Source organism: Spea bombifrons, chromosome 4, assembly GCF_027358695.1.
Source record: "Spea bombifrons isolate aSpeBom1 chromosome 4, aSpeBom1.2.pri, whole genome shotgun sequence".
Classification (NCBI taxonomy): Eukaryota; Metazoa; Chordata; class Amphibia; order Anura; family Pelobatidae; genus Spea; species Spea bombifrons.
Window position 1 is genome coordinate 70,292,003 of NC_071090.1, and position 22,636 is coordinate 70,314,638.

General features: G+C 38.6%; 1 protein-coding gene across 1 annotated transcript; it reads left to right on the plus strand.

The window, feature by feature from the left end:
- The first annotated feature begins 800 nt into the window (after window positions 1–800).
- On the plus strand, window positions 801–22,636 carry LOC128492144 (cadherin-related family member 5-like). Its single transcript, XM_053464601.1, has 17 exons — window positions 801–929; window positions 3,653–3,733; window positions 5,191–5,399; window positions 7,099–7,158; window positions 7,303–7,395; window positions 8,455–8,541; window positions 11,236–11,346; window positions 12,929–13,099; window positions 13,258–13,348; window positions 13,556–13,662; window positions 15,878–16,078; window positions 16,166–16,297; window positions 18,772–18,850; window positions 19,192–19,385; window positions 20,095–20,115; window positions 21,192–21,444; window positions 22,141–22,636. Exons 2-17 carry the CDS (start codon window positions 3,673–3,675, stop codon window positions 22,527–22,529), a joined length of 2,259 nt encoding a protein of 752 aa, XP_053320576.1. The 5' UTR covers window positions 801–929; window positions 3,653–3,672; the 3' UTR covers window positions 22,530–22,636.

The window sequence follows — 22,636 nt, forward strand, 5'->3', positions numbered from 1 at the left end:
GACGATGTATGGAAACATTAATGTTTGTGACTGCACGCAGTTAATGTTAGATATGCCTGTGCAGGGGGATGAAAGGTTATGTATGTACGTATGTATGTATGAGGTTTTTTTTATATCCTCATGATGATATTGTTCTTACTTTGTGAATGACAAAAAATATTAGGTGTGCACAAATGCATTAAATACATTATTCACATTCTTTTGTTTTCCTACTCCCCCTTGCATTTTGGTAGTTGAGTACATCTCTTCAATGTAATTTCTGGATACATTTCTTTATACAATCCTATCAATGTATATGTTGCACTTAATGCAACTGTTTGGGGGGGAGGGGAGTTTCCCAAATACCCCTGAAATGGAATATTAATCCCTTAACTGATCTATGAATTGCGCTAGCAAGCGCCGGGGCCTCTGTATGCCTTTTTTTTTTTTTTTTTCATTAAAGCTGATTTTATAAAGTATTGCTAGGAAGAGCAAAGCTACTAAATCAATAAATGTTATGAACAATATTTGAAGTACTTTCCTGTTTCAGATGCTGGAAGAAATCCTAAAACATATCCAACAATTTGCTTGTGTCTTTCTTTCAGAAAAAAGTTACCTTCTTTTGTAGTCTTGCTCCCTCTCTACATTTCTTCCCTCTTTTTTCTTTCCCGTAGCTGTCTCTGCAGTCTTAGATCTTACTCTCCTCCTCTTCATTGGCAGATGCTCTCCCCATCCTCCTCTCTTGGTATTATTACCTTAAGCCCTCTGAGCTGTGTATCTTCCTTCTGCTTCCTCCTTTCTACAGGGCACCAGCACAGTGCCCTGTCCCCATGAATTTACTTCTCTGAATATGGATCCAGTACCTATATAGCCAACATAGGTCATGCCAAGACAACCATCTGGGTATCTCTTGCACCAAGACTATTGATTGGTACAGCCTGTGGAGTTGGGTAAGGAACTGGCTTGCATATTACCGTTTTGTAAACCAAACAAAAGGTAAATACGTCTTGGTCCTTATTGATTACATTTGGAAATTCTAAAAAAATGAACATGTTTACCTTCTTCATATAATGTATTTCTATAGTTATAGCATTCTGCCATTGTCTCTACCTTTCTAATTCTGCATAACTTTCTGTATTAAGCTCATTCTTAATTTTTAAGCAAATTCTAGTAATATTATCTGTATTTCCTTTTATGGAGAGACACATAAAATTAATTTTATACATCAAATCATTTTAGAATTTTATTTAATTGTTCAATAAATGTAAAAATAACACTTGCATGCTAATTGAAAATTATTCCACCACCCTTGTCTTGAAACTGGGGCTACACCAGAAAATGTCATTATATTTTCAGTGAATTGCTGCCAGCTGAATAGAAATTATGTGTGTCCAGTACGGTGGTAAAACTGAATATTATTAGCACTGGTTATTTAAAGATTTCCTTACTATTCAAGGGGAAAACATGCTTTGTTCTATGAATTCTAGGTCAACTGTACTAAGCCAAGAAACCATGGCTATAACTCAACTAATACTGTGAAGGCTGCACACTTTTGGAAGAAGTAGAAGGATGGTACTGCTAATGCTAATCATTCTTCTGCACTTCTGTATATATAAATATGGGGTTTCTACATATGATGTGCTCCAAGGTGTAAATATTGCACCTTAAATTCTTATTTTGCATTCAGCACATTTAATGCGCACACATATTTTCATGAATAAACAATCTGCTATTTATATTAAGGGGGGGTCTAAATGTGGAGCAGTCACCCTCCTGGTGACTGGTAGAACATCTCTGCTGATTCTCAGTGCTATAGAAAGCCAAATAGATGCTATAAGGGCTTTAGCCAAGGTACAAAGTTAGGGCCACCATACTTGCACTTTTAGAATCAATTCATAGTATAGAAGATGTAGTTCACATTTACAGTCCGGCAGTGGTTCGCTGTCTGCCTGGAAAGCCCACCACCACCACATCATCGCCACTAACACAACAAACACCAATGACTAGGGCCCCTAGACAGTATTAGAAATCTCATGCGAATATCTTGGACCACATCTAGCCCTTTGCAAAAGCATAGCTTTTTATAAATATGGATCCGTATTTTATCATATGCCAGTTCTACCTTTCATTTCATTTGTATAGAATTATCCTAGTAGGACCAGGAAAGCATTAATCTACCCAAAAATGCTCATGGCAATCTCCTCCTGACTGCCAGCCTCCCTCTGTGCCCTGGCATTGCATTCACTTATCACATGTCGAGTGCTGGCCCACCGATGATCTTGTCACACTCACAGGATTTCTGTGTGCCATGCTCAGTCACTACACAGGAGGGGGTAACCGCTCTACAGATAATCTGCAGGATAACAGTCATTAGTGACAGCATCAATCTGTGAGCAGCCATTGGGAGATTATCACACATAAATATACATAGACCAGACAGGGGGCAGATGCCTGGTTGTCTGCTGTCTAGTACGCGCTGATTGATTACTACTGAACTTCATTACATTACATATAATATAATCTCTCCTTTTTTTTCTCATTTCACTCTTTACCTTATTGATGTGCGTTGATCAGCATTGATTTTGTTCATGGGAATAGAGAGTAGGCAAGTGGCAATGAAGCAACCTGCTTAGAGTCAAATGTACATTGTTTAAAAATTATTTCTATACAGGTCTATTAAACACAGTTTATCTGGAAATGCATAAAAATTGCAATATATACTGTTCAGCTATACATCTATGAATCAATCACATACAGTGAGAAAATGACCCAAGGAATGCATAGCGTACAACTCTTCTATATAGAATGGGGTAATTTTTATAAAACCATCAGCTACCCAAGGTCAGTACATACGAATGGAATAGATAAACACTTGACAAAGATCAATCATTATTTAACTGTGAACTTTCTAGTCCATATTCACACATTTTAATAAAAGCAGTAACTTTAATGTATTATACTTATCTCACAGACATATACCCCTAAAATAAGATTATTTTCCCTTTTTGAATTTATTGCTGACCATACTACAGATCCAGTCATCTTTAAATACTTTTACTTCTGGAACATGTGATATTGTCGGATTTGTTACACAAGTGGGAATAAATTGGTTGCCTACTTCCTATTGCTTTACTGCAAGTGGCATTAACAAAAGTAGAAGACTAGAATTTGACAGCAGGCAAGAACCAGTAGGCACATGTCCTGCTATAAAGACTCAAACCTTAATCAGTCCTTAGTTATGTCCTTGTTTAGGATGGCCTTACACCCCATTCATGTTTAAATTGTATCATTGCCTTAAATACTACCACTTCTGTTGGCAAGGGATCCACTTATCCCATTACTTGTACAATGCAAGTCTAATGCGAATTGAAGAAAGTATTAAGCCACTATCCAGCTACTTAGCAAAAAGGGTCTTTCCTTGATATCTATACTACTTTCAGTATACCAAGATCCAGTTATGACTATGAGACTATGCCTACTGTCCTCTTGACCTACATTAGAAATGCTGTGAGAAGTCAGCTACTATGTATCATGAGACATTTGGATGGAGAATATGGTGATGTCTGTTTAATGTGTCCCTCATATTTCCTGGTATTTTGTTACACTAAAATCCACCTGTAGTGATTATTGTTTCACACCACATTTTTCACAGTATCTTGCTTTTCTTTTTTAGGTGGCATCTTCACAGTGGCCATGCCGCCATCCTCTGAAATTCTACTGTTGGCTCTAAGTTTATCTGTTCAGGTGGCCTCAGGTATTATATTACGTGGACGTTTTAATACAAGGCCTCATGTAACTTCAAATTGTTTTCAGCTCGATAAAACCATGTAAAGGAAATATTTTCAGAATAGGAAATACCTTGCTTTCTTTGAGGAAGCTTTACTTTGTATGTTACATAGTGTACTGTACAACACTATCCCCAATATTGTCTTCAGATTGTGCATGTTCACATCATACACATCCCTGGCTACCATATAATCAGTATATATTGAGTAGAATGGTTTTACGATATAGAGTGTACTGATATTTTTGTTATATTAGAAGATACATTTCTGAGCTTGTCTTGGGACAAATTGACCAAAGAGGTACTGTATGTTGAAAAAATGTAGGCATGCTTTAATTTTTTTTTGTTATAGATGAGTACATTTTAGATGCAACTTGACAAATATTAATTATAATACTATAAAATACCAAATATCAACATTGATATTGTGCCGGTTTTCATTATCATTCAAAACTTATATGGATGCAAGACTGCAGTTTAACCTAAAATGTAATATGATATATGCTCCTTAAGGTGACAACTCTCCCAGAAAGCATAACACCCTTTACTGGACTACCTTTAAAGCAGACATAATCATATATTTTCCCAAACCCCCAAAGATGAGCTTGCCATTTGAATCTGACATTCTCTCAAGAAGAAATAGATTGACAGAATACCAAGATATACACAGTATCAGTTGTATAAAGGAGTCATATATTAAAGATGTTGGCAAAAGTGATAGATGCAACATAGCATCTTGTTATATACAGTATCTGGGAACAGCAAACCCTGTGGTTTAGAGCGAAAGGATTCCAATGAAAAGGGAAGTTCTGCTCATATGAATTAGAATGACCATGGATCTAGAAGAAGCAGAAGTGAAGGTTAGGGAATTCAACATTATTACCTAGAAAAATGGAAGGTGTTTTTCTTAGTAGCTCATTTTTTAGGAAGTGTACTGCAAAGGCCTGGTAGCGTGTAATGAAAAAGTAAAGTCTAGTTCTTAAAGGACAGTCAGGCTCTTTTTTATTAATGGATTAGTGTTAAAAATTGTTTGCTTGGTTTTTCTGCTTGTCCTATTGAGTGCTTGGACACTTATAATATTCAGCATTTCCCTGGTTGCCGATTGGACAAAATTTGATAAAAGTTGAGTGCAGTCCGATGTAAAGTTGGGTTTGCAGGGACAACCTGTACCCGACTGCAAATCAACTGAACAGCAGATGAGTACGTTGAGTAAGATGTGCAGTCGAACAGTGATGAATATGTGTACTCAACCAAATTTGAATATGTGACTCAACCAAATTTGACCTTTAGAGAATGAACCACTGTACCCCTTCCAGTACCCTATATAATAGTATATCTACAGCCAGATAAAAACCCTCTAATTTCTGATGGACAACCATAATATAAAGTATTGTATGACAAACTATTCTTGCTTCTTTCCCTCAAAGGGGATCAGTGCACTGGAGGCAGCAACATCTTCACAGAGATTCTCGAAAACAGCCCTAATGGGACATTTGTGGCTAACCTGTCAGTATTTGGGGATCCAGTGACTACTACAGTAAAACTTTGTTTAAGTGGTACAGATGCAGATTGGTTTTACCTGGATGGGAAAAATATCTGGCTTAATGTGTCTTCTGGAAAAACATTGGACAGAGAGGTAAGATGCCAGATCTGGTTGGAAGACTAGGGTAAAAAAAGGATGAGAATTACACACCCAAGGACACAACGATGGAAGGGGAAAAGAGTAGTCTTAGCTTCAACTCTCATCCTCCACCAGTTCACCATGATTCAATCATTACTATTACCGTATTTGCTCGATTATAAGACAAGGTTTTTTTCAGAGCAAATGCTCTGAAAAATACCCCTCGTCTTCTAATCGGGGTCGTCTTCTAATCAGACCTCAAATAGAGGTCTGATTAGGAGACTAAGATCCAGATCCCCCGCACCGCTGCAGGGGACCTGGATACTCCGGTCTCACCGTCCCCGAACCCCCACCCCCACCCCCCATCATACACACACTTACCGGTGCTTCCTGCTGTATTGCCGGGGCAGCGAGTTGACGTCTACGCGATCCGCGTAGACAACGTCCGCTGCAGGCGGAAGGAGGTGTGGCTAGCAGCGGGGGTTGTCTGCGTCCGTCGCGTAGACCTTCCCCGACTGTCAGAGATCAGAGTTCCCCGCACCGGTGTCGCACCGGTGCGGGGAACTCTGATCTCTGACAGCCGGGGAAAGTATACGCATACAAACCTCCGCTGCCAACTCCACCTCCTTCCGGCTGCAGCGGAAGGCGACGTCAACCCGCTGCCCCGGCTGGAAGCACCGGTAAGAGAGGGGTGAGAGAGGGGGAAGGGGGGGAGAGAGAGAGTGTGTGTGTGTGTGTGTTAAATGGGGGTATAGGGTGTGTGTGTGTGTGTGTGTGTGTGTGTGTTAAATGGGGGCATAGGGCATTTCTGGAGTGGCGTTAAGGGGGCATTTAATAGAGCACTCTGCCTCCTGAAATGCCTTATACCTCCCTATATGCCACTCTGCCCCATAATATGCCTTTTAACCCCCTAAATGCCAGAGTGGCATATAGGAGGTATAAGGCATTTCTTGAGGCAGAGTGCTCTATACAATGCCTTTTAACTCCCTTAATGCCACCCTGCCTCCTGAAATGCCTTATACCTCTCTATATGCCACTCTGCCCCATAATATGCATTTTAACCCCCTATATGCCAGAATGGGATATAGGGGTATTGGCACATAGGGAGTCAAAAGGCATACCATGGGGCACAGTGGCATATAGAGGGTTAAAAGGCATATCATGGGCCACAGTGCCATATTGGTGTGGCAAGCCTGGGGGCAGATGTGCGTAACTGGGGGACAGGTTGGAAAATACAAGAAATAAAAACAAAAAAAATATTTTTCTCAATCATAGCTTTTATTAAAAAAAATAGTTTACATGAATTAACATTTACTGGTAAAACTTTTTTCCTTTGGGGTCGTCTTATATTCAGGCTTTTTGTTTTTTTCCTAAGTTAATATTCAGATTTTGGGGGGTCGTCTTATAATCAAGCAAATACGGTATTTTTTATTGTGTAAAGAAGCAAGAAAATCCAAACAACAAAAATCACTGTTTATACAAAATGTCAATGTCATCCTTAAATGTAAAGTTACTTTGTTAGGCTAGAAAAAGGATTGTAAGTCTGTTTAGTTTAACAAATTCCAGATTGCAATAATAGAGATGTATATTTGGGGAACTGACTGTGATAAAAGATTAGCGATGGATAATGGAGTGAGAGGAGAAAAAAGCTGTTCTATTATGTTCTTTTTTTTTAATGACTTTTACTGTACTGAGATGTTATTCTTTTCTGCAGGCTTTGGAATCTTCTGTTCTCTTGGTAACTTTGACCTGCTCTGAAGAAGGTTTTCCAACGGTAACAATATCTATATTATATTATATGTATCAATTCTATCACTAATATATGGCATTGGGTATTTTAAATAACAAGAGTCTGGTGGCCACATATTTATATTATTTAGTAATTTCACTTCATTCTGTTTGTTTCTACATTTCGTAGGTTCAGTATCGAATTATTGTCCAGGTCTTGAATGAAAATGACAACAAGCCACATTTTTTGGAAGAATCAGTGACTGCTCAGAACATCAGTGAAGTGAGCGTGAATACGAATACTAAAAGTCATCCATAGATTTACATTGTAATTTGTATCATGTTTATACAATGCCTAAATTATATTAAAGTTAAATGAAGTATTTGGTTTATACACTAAACATATTAACTCTGTGCCTTAAGTATGAAGCTTGAAGGGCCAATTCTGCAAGAAGGCCCAACTGACCCATACAGGATGAATCGGTAACTCAGTGCAGCTTCTTGAATGTTGCCTTACCAATTTAATTTTGCATAATGCAGGGCAAATGTGAGTTGTCCCCTCACAGCTTCTTCCAGGAACCGTGTCTCATTAAAAAGATACTTATACGATTTCAATTACTATGAATTATAAATTAAACTTCAAATATAGCTTAAAATATAGCTATGTGTTTTGCTTTTTTCTAAAAACAGTACGGATAAATGTATTGTGTAACATTTTCGCATTCCTAAGAGTGAATATAAGCCCACCTTCCCTCTGATTTACTCTTTCTGTCACAAATCTAAGAACCGTTGAAAGAAGTCTAATCCAGTTTTAGTATTTTCTTCCTGTCTCACACCACAACACGTTAAATATATATTACAGTGCTTCCTTATGAAAGAGCGCCATACTTTACAGTGAACCTAGGGCTATTATAGACAGTTAAATCCAATACCCTGGTCGCATGCTCCTTAACCTGTTCCATGCTATTTTGAGCATCATCATGTAATATAATCTAGGAACTGCTTGCACATGGCTAGGCATCGCTGTTTGAGGGTTTTCTTCTATGCTTTGCAGTAGAAATGAGATCCTCTACTATAAATATCCTGTTTTTTGATTGCACACTGGAGTAACTTTCAGGAATCTTCCTTACTTTATTAGTGTATACGCTATAGCATTTTCTGTATGTAGATGGACAGACAATGTTGCTAAGCAGTATTCTAAATAGCCACAAGACGCTAAAGTGCTATAGGCCTTGTTGACAGTCCGTGTGTTTATATCAACCCCACACTCTACCTATAGCAGTGGGTTATTCTGTGTATAACAGCTACTGTCATAATACACATTTAACGTCTCTCTTTGCAGCTGGCAGAAGTGGATTCCATAGTATTCACAGCTCATGCTGTGGATCAAGATGGAGATACCCTAATGTATGTAATAGACAGAACAATGGTGAGTGTCTGTGGTGCCGCCAATGGTGGCATCACCCTGTTTTACTACTGTTTTACACAATGCCAGTCTTTGAATATATGGGGATATTTGGAGTGTGCAAACAACTGTTTGTGTTACTTTGTCTAGCAGATAAAATATTATAATTTGAAATTGTATGCACCACATACTGATGTCCCGCCACCCAATGGGCCAGTTACAAGCATAGCTGGGAACTCTCTGGCTCTGGCTACCCAGAGCCGCCCTTGTGGGATGTGGTTGGGGAGTCCCACTGACATCAGTGGGCGGTCACGCTCACATCAATGGGTCAGTGCAGGGGAAACTCCCCGACCCCACTCCCTGACCACTTCCCCTCCAAAAAGTGCATGTTTCCCACGATGCCGTGAACTGACATTGTGGGAGATGCCATTTCTGTAGTGGATGGGGAGTGAAGGCGTGCCGCTCAGGTATGACTACAAGGGAGATCTTTGATCTCCCCAACTGGCCTATTTCTGCTATGTAGGCTGGAGATGTTACGTTATGCCAACTGTTTTTTTTCTCGTTATGGCCATACCTGGGAACTTTCTGGCTCTGGCTAAAGGGAGCACCCCCCCTTGCATGATGTAAGTGGGAGGTCCTGCTGCTGTTGCGAGTGGTCCTGCTGATGTTTGCGGGACACGCAATATTTTTAATGGTAGTCAGGAATGGTTCTGGCAACAGGGCAGATAAATTGAACCTCTTGTACATGCATGTGCAAAGTGATTTCTTGTTTGTTGTCTGTTGTGGAACCGCTTTATAATGGATTAAATCAATGTACAGTATTATTTATTATAAAAAAATTAAACCTGTTATTGCCCAAAGTGTGTTCTAGTCATGAGACATTATTGAGAAACATCTCTTCCTAATTTTTTTTTTGCACCACGTTTGTAATGATGGACCTTCCTATGGATTTGCATTGCATTTTAAATGACCAATGGAGATTGCTAGTGTACTTATGATTTCCATTTTTACATATATTGAATAACAATCAACTGTGCTCAACCACAGTTTATTATCTTTCAAGTGTGATTGTTGGATCGTGAAGATGCCAACCTTCATTAAATATAGATGATATGTTCCAAAATATTCAAGGATTTTTAAGTACAGTTGAATGATACACTCGGGTGAAACATTTATATTAATTTTCTTAATCCTCCTTCTCTGAAACATATCTGTGTCACTTCAGGTCGCTGTGAGAGTTAGCTGTTTGGTGTAATGAATTTATTTGAGCACATGAGGACTTGCAGAAATGTGAGAACTTATCTTCTGTTTCTGGGCATAATTTTATGTCTTATCAAAAATATCAAGCAGAGCCCAACTCCACTCTTCTTTTATTTTTACATTAATACAGTACATTTCCAGTTAAAGATTGTTAGCTTTTTTGCTTTTCCAAAACCTACATTATGATTATTACTATAGTTTTCTACACTAAAATTATTTATTGGTTTGTATAGCATCATTATATTCTGCAGCACTGTACAATGGGTAAACAAATGAATTACAGAAACAAAAGCTAGAAGCTAGGACAGTTCATCTTCAAAAAAACGCGTAATACTAGTTACATGATAATACTTTAATTACACTAATATAGATAGGAGTATGGGTTTCTCCTTTAAGTTAAAAACATTTTGTTTGTTGAGAGTCATAGACCTTCATTATTGAGGTAACAATAGCCCATACCAAATAAGTTATTGAGTTCCCACCACACGCACAAGGTGGGAAAGGAGGGGGCAATCATCAATGTCATTGTTTTAGAACCTAGCTATATTGGTTGTAACTGTAAATGCAAAACAAGTATCTTAGCTTTACAGACCCGTAGAGCTGTATGGGGCCCAACCTCTGGTGTAATTCCCTACCTCCCTACCTTGAAGTGCGGACACAGGTTGAAATGTTGGCCCTGCACTACAGTCTCAAAGCTTTTAATCGTCCTCTTCTAATATATTTCTTATGTTTGGGTATAAGGTGCTAAGATAGATGCAGTAATTTAGGAAATGGCACACTGAATGTATCTGGTATGGTGTTTCCAATGGAGGGAGGAGTACACAATATACTCCCTGCTATGCCAGTCATCACATAACCATGAATTACATAAGTGGAGGGCTTCTAGAAAAAGCAAGACTTCAACGCATACCCAATGAATACACCTAACTAAGGCCTAAATATTGCGTGATTCTATCACACTTTATGGCCATATATTGCTTAGCCTGCCACTACGTGAAAGTAGCCCAAGTTTGGCGAGTCCTATCTAATTTTTCATGGCTATATTGCTGACAGAATCCTCAATATTTATACCTCAGATAGGTGTCTTTTGAATGGTATTCAATGGGTCTTGCTTTATTTTGTGTACTTATTTGTCATTATTACCAATGCGGTATTTGCGGTACTTTGATGTAGTGGCTAAGAAATATATGGCCATTTATGTGAAATCCCCAATATTTATGCCTTTAAATGGACTGCTCGTATCTTTTTGTGTGGGAAAAAAATTGGAGCTGCTTAATACATATTAAAGTTCAAAAATTAAATGTGTAACTCTCTACCAAAAACACTTAACTGAATATACTTATACTTATATAGTTAATAAAACATTCTGTTGTCACTTCATCATCATAAAGGTTATCCATTACATACTTTACTAGTGAATAGTTCTAATGTGAATATGGGTTATTTGGTCTGTTGCAGGGGGATTTTAAATATTTCCATATGGATATGCCAAATAATGGAAAGGTTCTGCTGTCTCGACCACTGGATTACGAAAGCAAGCAGGATCTGGAGATTGTCATTCATGCTGTGGTGAGAGAGACTATTATACTATAACCTGCCAAGGGTAGCGAAACAGATAGCTATAAACTATGGTGTGATTGACTGCAAAAAAGCTAACAATATGAAGGCGGCTCATATAATTAGTTTATATAGTACTTCTTCAAAGGGCGGGTGTAATAAATTTGTATTGCTTTTCATAGTCATATATTTCATAGGAATAAATAATTATACCACACACAATATACTATTATGTATTGGTTAAAGCAAGTCACATATAAAAAGAAATAATAAAACTAAATATGAGGAATATCTAAGAAGTATAAGTTATAAGGTAAACAATACTATTTCATGTGGTTATTTTTTGCAGTGCTCACTACCACAAGGATCTACACATACTTTACTGCATCACTTTATTATTTATGTAGCAGAGTATCCATAGTACGATCCAATAGAGTCATCCCATAATCCACTCTGCTCCATTTTCAAGGATTCTGACAGTCACAGTGTGATGTCTAATTAAGCAAAGAATCCTGGTCTTTAGCTACCATGTAGTAATTGTTCCTGACGTGATCCCGTCAGACACTCAATCTCTAAATCCTCCCTCATTACCTTACAACTTTGATCTCAGAGGAAATGTGTAACAGCTTAGTAACAGGGTGTGTAGGACTAGGTACCTGTGTACCTGGTTGTCAAGGCTAGGCTAGTTTTTGCAGTTGCCCGCTGAGGGGATTCCTTAGCAAGCAGAACAAACCAAGAAGACCGTCTCTGATACAACCACTTTAATTGAAGCTCAGCAGCTATCTATCTTTACCTCACTCACATAATAATTGAAAATGCATAATCCCTATTTATTTAAACATGATGTTCCCTACAACGCAAAAAAAAACAGACACCCATTGACTTTACATTTTCACCACAGTCATACTGAGCCCACAAACTGTTAAATGGCTAATAATCTGAGAAGTGTATCCAGCACAGTTGCAGTAATCACACTTATCTGTAATCTCCCGTAATAGTATTTCCCATAAACCATTTGAGTCTGATGGCTGTCCTAGGATAGTCACAGGTCTTGACAGGGTCAACATAGGACTTTCCTACCATCACCTTTCATCTCCTGGATAAGCAGTTTGATCTCGCCATACGTAGACCATATGTCCATTTAGTAACACACAGAGACCACAGTAACCACAATGACAAAAATAAACATGCTACGTAATAATATTGTTGAGCTCAGATGGGAAACAACCTAGGGTCTACTTGGATCACACTATAAAACAGACTATAACTATACTATGGACTGGCAGTCTGTTTGTGCTACTGGTAGCCAAGACCTTTTTTTCAAGAATGACCACTTAATAAATACACTCTCCATTCTTTGGGAACATATAGTAGCTCAGTGGTTTGAGTTTAGGGTGTTCATTCATAAGTGTTGGTTAAATAAAGACATGAGCAGAAACAAAGCACTCCACACATTTTTACCCTAATTATTTTAGGCAGATTACAGCTTTGGGGCTACTTATAATGAACAGTAATGATGCACATTTTAAAAAGTGGCTTTATCACCATGGGAGCCAGTGACATCATCAAATCAGCTATTCGTTTTCTTCCGCAGGAAATGACTACCAGAGAGCGACAGCGCACCTCAGTAAGAGTGCGTGTGTTTGTAATGGATGGAGATGACCAGTACCCGCAGTTCCTCCCGTGTCACTATATGTCACATGATGGGCTCAATCTCTGTGTCAGCCCTACTTATGTGGTGAATATAACAGAAATGGAGAAGCAGGTGTGTGGGACAATCAGAGAAGGTTCAGATTTACCTTATTTAGTTCTTGTAGGACCAAATTTTATCAAAGTGATAGTGGCATAGTAAGGGTTTATTTATGTGTACTTTCCATCATAAAACTAATACTGTATTTGACTCACAACTCTCTGTAATGTCAGATAGGGCCTCTAATGTTCTCTCCAGGACCCATCTTTGCTGAGGATGGTGACAAAGGAATAATGGCTCCAATCTCATACTCATTCCTGTCAGGTAAGAGGCAAAACATATTCAAGATGGCCGATCGTTTGCAAGACTTTGTAGAAAATAGTTAATGTTCTGTGCCTGAAAACTTTGTTTTGTAATGTTACTTTTATTACACTATTATTATAATTCCTGAGGTTGTAACACATAAGTCGTATTCACTGCTTGTAAACCCTAATATTTCTCCAGATTGTTGATTGGTTTTCATTTAATCAGGTCCTGACTATGACAAGTTTTCAATCGACAACGTTACAGGAGTGGTCTCTCTGGTACACCCAATAGAAAGGAAACTCAATTCTTCCATCATCAGACTGAAGGTTATGGTTAGTATATTAATAAAATAATAATTATAATAATAACATTAATGGATCAACAATATTGGGATCTTAACTGAGAGATTGTAGTTTATTAAAAAGTTGTCTATGTGGGACGGAGTCAAAAGCCTTGCTGAAATCTAGTTATGCAATGTCTACTGGACCACCTTGATCAATTACTTTAGTCACCCAATAAAAAAAAATCATGGCATGATCCTCCTGAAGTAACACCATGTTGTTTTTTATGTGATGTGACTTCAGATGTTGAACAATCCTATCCTTTAACACAGTTTACATTGATTTTTCCACTATTGATGTACTGACCTATAACTTACTGACCTATAGTTGCCCGACTCTAATACCTTTGCAATCTTCTGGGACTACTGGTATGGTTTTGCTTGTACACAACTAAGGTCATATAATAACTTTGGGTAATTCCCATCAGGCCCCATCAACTTATTTATCTTTTAGACAGCCATAGTAGAACCTCTTCGTTTATAACTTCACATGTATCAATGACTCGTTTAGTCTTTTTTATGAACCGAGGTCCCTTTTCCTTCCTTTTCATATGAAAAAAACTGAACAGAAATATTTGTTGAGGCAGTCAGCTAGACTTTATCCTCTTCTACATACCTTCCTTCTTTTGTTTTTAATCTAACTAACTTTTGTTCTACTTTTCTTTTCCCATTTATATATCTAAAAACTCCCTTTTTTTTACTGACTGGGCAATTCTCTCTTCTGCATTAAATTTGGCAGCTCTTATAACTTGCTTTTCCACTTTCTGTCTAATCTTATAGATCTGTCTATCTTTCTCACTTTGCGTTTTTTTTATTCATCTTTTAAATAATCCCATTTCTAATGGACGCCATTTAGATGGCCCCAGTCTGATACTGACTCCTTTACACATAAAGTGTAAAGCTTTTCTAAAATCTAACACATTTGTTTTTGTGTGGTGTGACTTACTGTTAATTTATTAAACCACACACCTACAGTAATATCCATTAACAAATCTCTTTACGAGTTGGCTCCTCAACTACTTGTTTTAGAGATAATCCCAGTAGGGAGAATATCCAAACACTATGGGCACAACCAGCTACTTTGGTTTTTCAGTTTACATCAGGAAGATTAAAGTCACCCAGCATAACTTCCTCCCTTCAACGTCATTTCAGCTATTTCCTCAATTATCTAACTCTTCTACTTGTCCATGAGTCTGTAAATCACATACACACAACACTAGTTACTCTACTTTTACCAAATTGTATTGTTACCCAAACTGACTCTATGTCCTCATCACTAATTTGTGTGAGGTCAGATTTCATGTTATCTTTTACATATAGGGCCACCTCTTCCACTTTCTTGCCCTCCCTGTCTTTTCTATATAGAGTAGCCTGGTATTGCTATCTCCCAGTCATTTTTCTCATTGTCTCAGTAACAACCACTAAATAAACATTCTCAGTTGCCACTACTGTCACAAGTTCATGGATCTTACTCCCTAAACTGCAGGCATTTGTAGACATGACCTGAAGCTTATCATTTAACACACATGCTGCAAGCGCTTTCTGTACTTGTTTTGGGGAGCAAAATATATGCTTCTTCCTATTATCTGTACAAACCAAGCCCCCCGATCCACCTACCTGGTTGCTAACAAAAACACTTTTCCTTTTCTTTAATGTCTAGTCTAGTATTTATTATCTTAATTTAAACTCTCCTCCAACCGTTTAGCCATTCTCTCCTCAAGCACATTGAACCCTTTTTGCATTCAGTTGCCACCCATCATGACTACAGAGATTGTACCCCAAAGCAAGATCAGCCCAGTGCTCTAAAAACCCAAAGCCCTCCTTCTTACACCAAGACTTCAGCCATACATTAAGCTCCCTAATCTCCCACTGTCTTTCTGTGGTAGCGCATGACAAGGGTAGTACCTCCAAGAATATTATTATGTATTATATATAACCTTTAGAAGGTGGCAAGTAGCGCAACACAGAAGAAACATGCCGGCCATGTTTGTGGCCACCTTAGCATGCCCCTGCATAAACTGGATCAATTCACAGGAGAACTCACAACAAAACAGTAGTATTATAAAGAATTAATATACAGAAGCTGCCAAAGTTGGGAAGAAATCATAGAATAATATAGGATTGGTAGAAACAAAAGAAATTGAAACAAAGAACAATGAAAAAAACAAACCCTGACATAAATTGTAATTTCATTGTTCCCCTTGCAGGCCTCTCAAGTTGGTGACCCCAGGAAATATTCTATAGCTGAGGTGGAAGTACGAGTTCTAGCTGTCAACAAGCATGCCCCACAGTTTGGTTCTAATCAATACCAAGCCTTTGTGCAGGAGGGTCACAGTCCAGCAGCCCTTGTCAGCACTTACAATGGTCAAGTACTCTCATTGCTACCACGTGATGGAGACTTCCCAAATGTAAGAGAGATGAATTTATGTTAAACCAAATTTCTTCATAACTAACCTTCTCTTTTTAATTTGGTATCTCTGTTTTTCTGAAACCAGGAAACCAATCCTGATATCTATCTTAAACTGAAAGTCATGGCCAATGACAGCCAGCTTTTTCAGTTGACACAGAGTGGACTGCTCATAGCCAAAGCCAACCGACTGCAAGCAACTGAAACCTATTCCCTTCAGGTAAGCACTGACCTGGATTGTGATGTAGTATGCCATAAATATAAACACATTTTAAATTGTTCAGTACCATAGGGTTAGAGTAAACTCACAAGGTTGTAAGTAATCTCCAATGATTCAGATGCATGTGGTTCTCAACCATCAGCACTGCACAGGAAAACGTTTTTACGCGTTTCAAACATGGGCTGAAAATAGGAATGTATTTCAGGATTCCAGTCCCTTCATTAAGAAATGATTGTTAATTGAGAAAAAAAATGCTCAAGTTGCCATGTGCGCCCACTTCTGGAGAGAGAAGGCACTTTACTAAATTGTTTGCATTTATAAACAATTTGATTAACTGTGGACTGATGACTATGTAAACTCTTTGAAATTACTTTTTAACCTTTCTAGCTTTATGCAAATGAACTTCTTTATCATATGTCTTTTGAGATTTCTTTTTTGTGAGGCATGGTTGACATCAGCAGATGCCTCTTATGAATAGCAAACTCAAAATGAGTGTTTTTTATATGTCAAGGTAACTCTAAGACACACCTCCAATCCCATTTCATTGAAAATCCAGGTTTTCTAAATCCTGACTCCAATTAGCTTTTGTTGAAATCATTAGTCTAGGGGTTCACAGACTGTCACATACCCACACTGTTAATGTTTGAATTATGTATTCAGTATGGACAAGAACAATACAATAATTTGTGGGTGATTAAAATAGATTGTGTTTGTTCATTACTGCAATTTAAATGAAGATCGGACTATAGTTTAAAGACAAATTAATACATAAAGGCTGGTAATTCCAAAGGGGAGCTCCCTGCTACCTTCTGTACTCACCTTTCACCTACAGCAGCAGCATTTCAAGGTTTAGGAAGAGATAGAGACTTAGTCGTGCATTGCAGGACCACCAGCAACAGCACCACTCCATCAGTATATAACCACATCCAGCAACATGCTCACGGTACAGGGCTTTGAATTTTCTCCAATATGAGAAAAATATTTAAATAATTATTCCCTATGGGTTACACAGTGTAGAGGACTCAATATTAAAAGAAAGAACTAATCCCCCAGAGGGCGACCAGCATGTAAAATGTGGTGTCCATTATGCTTTGCATGCAACCTATCAGCTTCTTTATCAGCCTTCTGATTAGTGTTTCAATCTCCACTGTTGCCCATTAAGACCTCGTTGTGATCCAGAAAGTCAAGCAATTTCTGGATCAGGTAGGTAAGTAGGGGGATGACTTGGACCAAAGTGTCAGTGCTCTGGCTTCAATTTCCAGCCACATCCCTGAACAGCTTCAGGACGTCTGCCACCTGCCCCATAAACTATTGTTCTGCTGAAGGTGGTGTGACTGAGGAGGCAGTAGTGGAGAGCAAGGGCCTCTAGCAGCTGCCTGAAGGACTCCCCCTCAATCATGGAAAAGGAAGCAATTCTGACAGTGGTAAGCTGTCCAATCAGTCTTGTCAGTTTATTTGCTGCATTGACATCCACCTTGAATGTAAAGCCCTAAAGTACCAGGGTAGGCTGGCACAGCGAATGTCCCTGCCTCACCAGTCTCTGGGAAACAGTCTCACCATACCCTTTGTTCTAGCTGCTGCTGTTGGCCCCAATGCTGCCAGTTCCCCCAAAGCATAACTGCACTGTGGTGTGTATGTAGGTGTTGGTTCATACCAGAATTGGTGGTATGTCCTAACACCTTAACCTGGCCACACTATATTACTGGGCTGCCTACCAGGCAAGATAGTAGTGGCGCTAGTGTTTTCCACGATACTGATGGTTGTGCATGTAGGGGAACCAGTGGCATAGCTACAGTAGAACTCTACTCAGGAACACATTTTGCTGTTTGTTTTCCTTTGTTTTGTTGGGAACCCTGCTCATTATCAGAGATTCATATGAATGCACAAAATTGACAAATTCTGTTAAATTCACTATGAATCTGAATGCACAAATTTAATATATACATATACAGATTGCTAGTACAGTTATTGTTAGCTTGACAAAACATCCATCCATTTGCATGTAAATAAATGTGGCATATAAGACCATAGTCTTATGGTTTTGAGGATCTGATTGTTCTAATGGTATGGCCACTGTTCTAACACTAAAATTACAAATTACATATTTGTGTCTTTCATTCATCATTTTCATTCTCTGAAAGTGGATCCCTTGTTCAGTGATATAAACGGTTTGCCAAATATTTTTATAAAAAACATGTTCCAAATATATTACAAAAATGTTTAGTCATCCCTATGAGCATACCTATGAGTTCTGCCTTTATGGTAGACTATCTAAAACATGAATTAAGCAATATACACTGTGATATGACAAAAGCTGTCTGACAAATGCAATCTTCCTTCTTCCTGAGTCACTGGTATCTACAAAGGTAATCATCATTTCTTGGCAGGGACACATAGGATTGGTTAAACTGCTATGACTTATTGGACCTGCTTTTCTTTTATTATTCCTAACTTTTTCCACTATTTGTTAATAGGTTATTGCAAGAGACAGGGAATCTGGGGAAACTGCAAACTGCACAGTGATTGTAAGAGTCTTGGCTCACGGTCAGGCAGGTATGGAGTGAAAAGAAAAAGTGTCATTTCTATGTTCTTGTATATTTTCACACACCTACACACAAATATTGTGGATACCTACTAGCAAGACTCTTTGCCTTTGCCAGTGTTTTATATAAAAAAAAAACAACAACAACCATACCTTTTCTGTTTTTGTGCATTTCTACAACGTTTACATACCCCTTCCTCCTATACTTCTGTGTACTTAAGAGAAAAGCATTGTGTGTCTTCTTACTGGTTGTGTACAGTTGTATCATTGCCGTTCCCTATAATCTTCGCTTCTTTGAGCTCTCTCTCTCTTTCTGAAGCATGCTCTTTACAATGTTCACGTGTGTTCCTAGCACCACGAGACCCAAAAGAGCCAAGGACCATGTTCAATCTCCCTGATCTCCCAATAGTGGCAGCTGGACTCTGTGCTCTGGGACTATTGCTTGGAGTCCTACTTTTCCTCTTCATTCGCATTGTGAAAAATCGTCGACAACAGCAGCAACAGATGAGCCAGACATCACTGGTGACTGAGAAAGACACTAGTGTGGTATGGAAACATATGATTGTTCACGTTCAGTCATTTACATGCTTCTCCTCTAATCCCAATATTTTGTATTTCAAACTTATTTTTCTGAACAAATGCCCATGTTAAATAATGATATTACTACACACAGTTCATCTCTATAAGCCCAGGAGGACTGGCAACAACTCTGGCCCTGTCCAAAACACATTTACCCCAAAAATCCCAATAAAATGAAATAAGAGGAGCACAGAAAGGGTTCAGTATGGTTGTAAATGCTACCTGATCACGGCAGCCCTGGTAGCAATTGCTCACCTTGCCAGCCCTTCCTGGTCAGTGTGCCTAAAGATAGCATGTTCCTTTTTTATTGTGCCCCATGGACAATGCTTACACCAGTGACTACATTTTCCTTACTTCTGTTATCTTTTTACATACGGTGTTGCTCTACATGCCAGCATAATGTACATAATAACAGGTTTACAAACATAAACGGTTGATTGACTGCATTAATAGAATGTTATGGAAAGTGTTGTGTGATTATATACATGACATGTAAAGTTTGGATGCATATGTTTCAGATGTTCAGATGCATGTTGACTTTTATATTTGAGATTTTAAAGCAACAATCCATGTACCTGTTAGTATCACCAAACACTACACTTTGTAGTGATCCCATAATCTTCTGTTTTTACCCCGTGACATTAATTTCTTTCTCATCCATTTCGCTGCCATAAAGAGCTTGAAATGGTTCCAGACGGTAAGTTGTGATGGAAGAGAAACAGATTGGATTAATGGGGATTGAAATACCTAGTTGTTGTATTGGGAATTCGTTTTTGGGAAAAAAAAAGATATTTTTGCATAGTTTATGTAATGAAAGGCCTCTGTGTGCTTCGTTCTTGAAGAAGGGCCACTACTCAAATTAGTTTGACCACTAGTTTGAAACTTCTTCTAGGAGCTGTTATTTTAGGTGGTAAAATAAAAACCTTAAAATATACAGTTTGTCAGGAGAAGTAATTCTTAATATAATATAAACTTCCAACACTCTCTACTGTCCTAGCAATCCCCCTCCTCTGAAATACAATTCCCTCATGTACATAGCTTATTTAATTTACCCCTTCATTCTCTCTATGTAAACATAAGGTGGGGCAAGTCAGTTTGGGGATGATTTACATGAAATTATCCGCTTAATGTAAAGTAGCAATCACCGACCTATGCACCATTACCACTCTAATCACAGTCCTTCAGGACCGATATTGGTATAAAAGCCAGCACTGATCACTCTGTGGAAATGTTTCCTTTGTGTGCAAAGATTTAAAAAAATAATTTATTCTCAATTGGTAGAGCCAGATTCGCGATATGACAGACCAGGCTAGGTGCAGTGATGTTGCTGAGGATCAGAGGTATATTAGCTCTGCCCGGTTTGCGCATCATGCTTGTGCCCAACTTGTAAAGCCCTACTGGAGCCCATTTACAGAATGCAAGATAGATACAGCAGATCACAACTCTATTTTAGCTTTTTAAAACGGCAACAATACTTTTGCATAGACCAAGTCTATTTTTTTCACCCTTCATCGACTTCTGATAGATAGATAGATAGATAGATAGATAGATAGATAGATAGATAGATAGATAGATAGTGGTGGGCAAAAAAAACTTAGAAGAGTGACGAGGACCGGTCAACTTCTCACATGTTTTAGCTGGTATAATTTTGTTAATTCTGTTTCTTTTAAAATCTTAGAATAAGAGGGTGGTTGGGATGTAGACTGTATGTATCTGTAATATCTTGAAACTTTGGAAACTATGGGATTTATTTGTAATGTCATCTTTTATCAGGTCAATCCCACCAAACCTTCACCGCAGACAGAAGAACATGGCTACCAAAATGCAGCATATATTGAAACTCCTGGAGAAGAGAGCTTGTGCAAAGAAAAAAGACAGGGCCATCCAGTGGGCAGTCAAAGCATAGACGCCAGAAAGATGGATGGGCAACCAGGAAAAGTGCAGAAGAGGGCACCAGCTGTAGCAGTAATTTCTCCTGGGAACCAGTGTGCAGGAGCCTCTCCGTGTGCAAGCAGGGGGAAAGTGGGTATGTTTCTGAAAGATTCCTCTGTGATCTGACAAAAAGGATCCATTTTCAAATGTGCTGCTCTATTCCGTTTACACAGTGTTTTTCAAGCCTATAACTGGCTCAGTCACTTTGATTGATGTGTGATATCACTGGGTACATCTGCAGTTTTTTTGTATTTATTTTCTCTTTCACAATGGAAAATGAAATTGGGATCCATTTTTCCATTTCTGTTAGCCAGCTCAACTCTTCAATATGGGGAAAAGCAAAGAACCAATAGGCCTTTTATTACTATAATTGGAGGTGTTGGTTCCTGTGGTTTGCTAGCATGTCTAGTCTAGCTTACTATGCACTGTATCATTCTTTACCTGGGGCACATTTGGCCACATTTTAATGCATGGGCAAAGTTCTAGTTCTAGATTGAACCAATTTCACTGACTTGTGGCAAAGGTGGCATCCTATGACAGCGCCATGTTTAAACTCACTGAGCTCTTCAGTATGACCCAGTCTACTGCCAATGTTTGTCTATGGAGATGGCTGCCAATGTGCTTGATTCTATACACCTGTTAGCAATGGGGGTGGCTGAAACACCTAAATTCAATAATTAAGAGGGGTGTCCCAATACTTTTGTCCATATTGTATATAAATACATGTCATTATATTTAATGTCTGCTGCAATTTAAAACTGTACACACCTGCCACTCTTTATTTTTATAGCCGAGCCTTCAAACGCCACTCAAAGTATTCATCAAGAGACAGAATCATCTGCCGAGCTGCATTCACAAAAACTGGGGGTCACCCAGGCCATGGTAACAAAGCAAGGACTACAGAGCCATCCAATAAAGGCTGTACCAGTGGAAAATAGCTGCCTCCCAGATACAGGTGACCAGAACCCTTACTCAGACAATGAGGAAGCAGAAATACAGGAAAGTGTTGGTCTATGGCCAGATCCGCCTGTTCTGTCCAGGTTGCCCATTGTAGTGGAAGTCAATGAGGAGGTGGTGGAACATGATGGTGAGATGAATAGCCAACATCCATCATTAGGCAGCGAGATTATCACAGCAGGCTCGCTCATGCAGCTACTCGACGACTCAATTGAATGCTGATGTTTGTATGACTTGATGTTCTGCTCACCCATTCACTATCAACATGACATGTCTTTCTGTCCCGCTCGACAATTAAATGTCATTCAGAAGTAATGGACAGTACAGGA

Coding starts and splice junctions, on each gene's coding strand:
- LOC128492144 (XM_053464601.1), top strand. CDS start 3,673: ATGCCGCCATCCTCTGAAATTCTACTGTTGGCTCTAAGTTTATCTGTT. Junction 13,349..13,555: donor CTCATACTCATTCCTGTCAG/GTAAGAGGCAAA, acceptor TCATTTAATCAG/GTCCTGACTATGACAAGTTT. Junction 16,079..16,165: donor GTGATGGAGACTTCCCAAAT/GTAAGAGAGATG, acceptor TTCTGAAACCAG/GAAACCAATCCTGATATCTA.